Below are 4,169 nucleotides of genomic sequence, written 5' to 3'. Positions count from 1 at the left end.
TTCTTTGTTTTTCCACACAAATAAACCTGGCTCTGGGCCAAGAAAACCGGTTCCAACTCAGCACCAACTTTGCGCTGGTCTAGAGATAAGAACCGGTTACGTCAGGTGCTGGGGGCGGGGTTATCGTAACGTTCGAAAACAAAAACTTCGGGGCGCCATTTTTAAAACACCGGTCAGCTGTTAACTTTAGCTTTGGACATGGACGGAAAACAAAAACAACCGTGGTCTGTGGAGGAAACGAACTGTTTGCTGGCTTTGTGGTCCTCCACAGAAATTCAAAATAAATTGGATGGAGCTGTGCGGACAAAACCCGTCTTTGAAAAGCTACAGAATGAAATGTCGATAGCGGGTTACCAGAGGAGTGTAGACCAACTGATAAACAAAATAAAAAAATTAAAAAAAGATTATCGGGACCAAAAAAAGGAGCTTGGGCGAAGTGGTAGCGGCGGTCGTCAAAGAAGATCCCCACATTTCGACATCCTGGACTCCATACTTGGTGACCGACCGGCATGCCAAACTACCGGGGCACTTAACTCTGCCACAGCCTTGTTAGAGGCTATGGTGAATGGAGAGGCAGACAATTCCAATGCTTCAGGTGGGTCTTATATTTCATGTTTCAATGTCAATCATGTCTTTTTTTTAACCGTGTTTTTTAACCAGCTATGTCGTGTTTTAATGTTATATACGCATGGTTAACATTAGTTGCTGATGACAAGCAAAGTGTAGCAAGCTACCGCTAGCAAACTTAACTTAGCTAAACGTTATTATTAACGTTACTGTTCATATTTTGGCACAATGTTTCTGACCGTAGTAGTGGTCTTATAGTGACTAAAAGTGTGATGTGCGATGCTAAAACGAAACTACACGCTGTTTTCAGGCAGGTAAAGTAACTTTGTCTTTTGTGCTCATCAACTATTTAGTCCATACATAAGATTTTGATTTGACTGTTATTCACCAACAAAATGTCCTGTTTGTGCAACACTTTTAAAAGCCAAACCAACATTCAGCTGAAGGTTTGCTCACTGATGAAATAATACATGCTCTGTATGCAGTCTGCAGCTTACATCTGGGGATGATTAAGAGGAGCAAACACACAACCACTTTTATTTTCTGTTATGAGAATTGAATTTGAAGATTTTTTATTTATGACACAGTTAAACCACAGCTAAATCACCTCATGTTTTTTTAGGCCAAAGAAAAAAAAGGGATGTTTCATAAAGGTGTCTCAGGTCTTATTGTGAAAAGTGTGCCTTGAATGAGCTTTATAAACTAAACCTGCTCCCTGTTTTGGTTGTTTATAGAGTTGTCTGTAACTGGGGAGGAAGGGGATGCTGAAGATGACACGGAGCTACCACCACCGGACTGCAACTCGCCGGTACCATCTGCCTCCGTGTCATCACGGCAAGCCAGAGGAGGTAAGATATTTTGCACTATGTATTAAGCGTTTCCTTAATGTTTACATGTTCTACATAGCCTCATAGCTTACATATTGTCCAACAAGCATTTAACCTAGTCTCTTTAAATGAAGGGCCAGTATGTCCTATTGAAACCATATGGTCAACATGCAGGTGCATTGTTTGCAGATAAATTGTTAGATACGATGGCAGCAAATATAAAACAAACTGTTGCTTATCTGCAGTAATGTGTGGACTTGCACTATTAGTGCAGAGGTACAAGATGAATTTATATTACAACAACTATAACCCCTCCCTCTCCCTGTGTTTTCTACACAGGAAAAAGAAAGCGTGAAAATGAGGAGCTGTTGGAGTACATGGAGAAGGCTGACGATAAGTTCTTGCAGCTCAACAAGGACATGACAGCAAAGATGGAGGCAGACACAAGCGCTCTGCTTGAGCTCATGGGCCGCATGGTGGCAGTGATGGAGGCGCAAGCAAAAAAATAGACTTTTAGACTATTTAATTAACATGTTATTTATTTTATTTATTTATGTATTGTAATTTGATTGTCTATAAATAAATGCTTATATATTTATCAACATTCTCACCCTTCTCTATTCCAGCAAGTCAGATAACACAATACCAGACTGGATATTAATTGAAAATATGTAAAAAACAACATTTTTGAATATGTGAACGTGCCGTGCAAACAAACTCATTTGGAACAACACACACAGGCACAACCAGTTAAAAGATATCATTTGATGAATGTATTCCACATTAACTACCTATACAAAATTACAGGGATAATCAACAGATACATGTACCACAAAACAAGTAAAAACATTGAACAAACACATGAAACTTCCCCAGTTGATTTCTGATATTAAGACAATTCTTTTTTTCTATTACAAGTTTTCTAAAATGTCTCATGTCTAAGTATGCAAATGAGACATTTACTAATGCCAACTTTTGGTGCATTTAGAAGAAATATACAGACTCAAATAGACAAAGTGTAGTCAAATAAACACCATGAAATATGTATTTTGAACATTTTTTTCTGTTAGATGCTTTTTAGAGGTTAAATGTTGAAGGAAACAGGTAACTGGCAGTATTGATGTTTGAAAACAATCACTCCTCTCTACTGAAATAGTTGATTAAGGCTGCTCTAATATCTGCCCCTTCTGGCTCACCATGCTCAGGTAATGCCTGACCTGGAGGTTGAACGTTTAACTGCCTGTCCACACGCTCCTCAATGAAATTGTCACCATGCTCTTCACAGATATTATGAAGCACACAACAAGTCAACGTCATTTTCTTGCTGAGCTCCAGCTTACAGTCATTTCTTTTGAGGAGACATCTCCAACGGCCCTTTAACCTTCCAAAAGCCATCTCTACAACTGAACGCGCACTGCTTAATCTGTAATTGTAGGTGTGTTGTTCAGGTGACAGTCTTCCAGTGTCGGAGAAGGGCTTCATAAGCCATTTCTGCATTGGGTAAGCGGGGTCACCGATTAGGTAGAATCCAACATTAATGCCAGAGATGATCATTTTGTTTTGTCCAAATAATTCCCCATCACTTAGTTGGTCCCATAAATTTGATTGCCTAAGTACTCTTGCGTCATGCACACTCCCTGCATATCCCACACACACATCCCAAAACAGGCCTCTGCCATCCACAACTCCTTGCAATATAATCGAGTGCCACCCTTTCCTGTTGAAATAGTCACGGGGATACTCCTCAGGTGCAATGATTGGGATGTGGCTTCCATCTATTGCACCAACACACTGTGGTATTCTCCAGCGGTTATGGAAGAAGGTGGACATTTCAATCAGCTTAGCAGCATCTGGAGTGGTGATGTGTTTAGGGAGCAAGACCTTTATGACCGAGTCACAGAAATCCTGAACACAGTTAAACACTGTGCTTAGACCTACACCAAAAAGGTGGCTAATGGTCCTATACTCAATGCCGGTAGCCAGCTTCCAGAGAGCAATTGCTACACGTTTTTTCACTGGAACAGACATACGGTAATTGGTGTTGATTTTGCCCATGGGATGCCTGACTTGATCGCATATGTATTCAAAAGACTCCCGGGACATTCGAAAGTTTTCAACAAACTGTGTAGGGGTGAAATCCGGCACAACCGTGTCCCACCAATAGTGTGATCGGTGGTATGCCCAGACAACATGTGTCCTCCTCCGCCTTGCCCTCAGCCATAATACAATCTGCAAAAATAAAATCCTGTATCATTTGGTTTGTTTAAAGTTAGGCTATGGTATTATATAGTATTACATCCACCCCCCACGCACGCACACACACACACACACACACACACACACACACACACACACACACACACATAAACTAGGGTGACCAGATTTCTGGGAACTAAGAAATAGAAAACATGCACATTGCATGTGCATTACAATTTCATATAAATAATATTAATTATTTATTAACTATTAACTAAGCCTATTTTTTTCCCAAAATGTCTCTGCACATCCCTGGCTAGCGAAATAGCCTAACCGTTAAAACAAGACGGCATTGATAAGAACTAAGAAGAGGCATTGCAACAATGTTTACAAACACTGTAACACTGGCTGCACAGATAATGCAGACGCAGACTGCAATGATTGACTGACACACACACATTGTTAAAATCATACGCTGGACGCTTTATTAGTCTTTTTACATGGGTTTAGTTAGTGATCGGGCTATAATTAGACCACGTCGGCTATGTAATCGCTGACAACCGGGACAATTTCATAGTG

The 4,169-nt window shown here is 40.4% G+C and overlaps 1 protein-coding gene across 1 annotated transcript; it reads right to left on the bottom strand.

Annotated features, from left to right (window-relative positions):
* Positions 1-2,528: 2,528 nt before the first annotated feature.
* On the bottom strand, positions 2,529-3,449 carry LOC308705445 (uncharacterized protein; the record flags this gene model as incomplete). Its single annotated transcript, XM_081390468.1, has 1 exon — positions 2,529-3,449. The coding sequence occupies one exon, from the start codon at positions 3,447-3,449 to the stop codon at positions 2,529-2,531; it is 921 nt and encodes a 306-aa protein (XP_081246594.1).
* Positions 3,450-4,169: the final 720 nt, after the last annotated feature.

This window comes from Scardinius erythrophthalmus (assembly GCF_964197995.2).
Source record: "Scardinius erythrophthalmus genome assembly, chromosome: 2".
Classification (NCBI taxonomy): domain Eukaryota; kingdom Metazoa; phylum Chordata; class Actinopteri; order Cypriniformes; family Leuciscidae; genus Scardinius; species Scardinius erythrophthalmus.
This window is presented reverse-complemented; position numbering and strand designations above follow the sequence as displayed.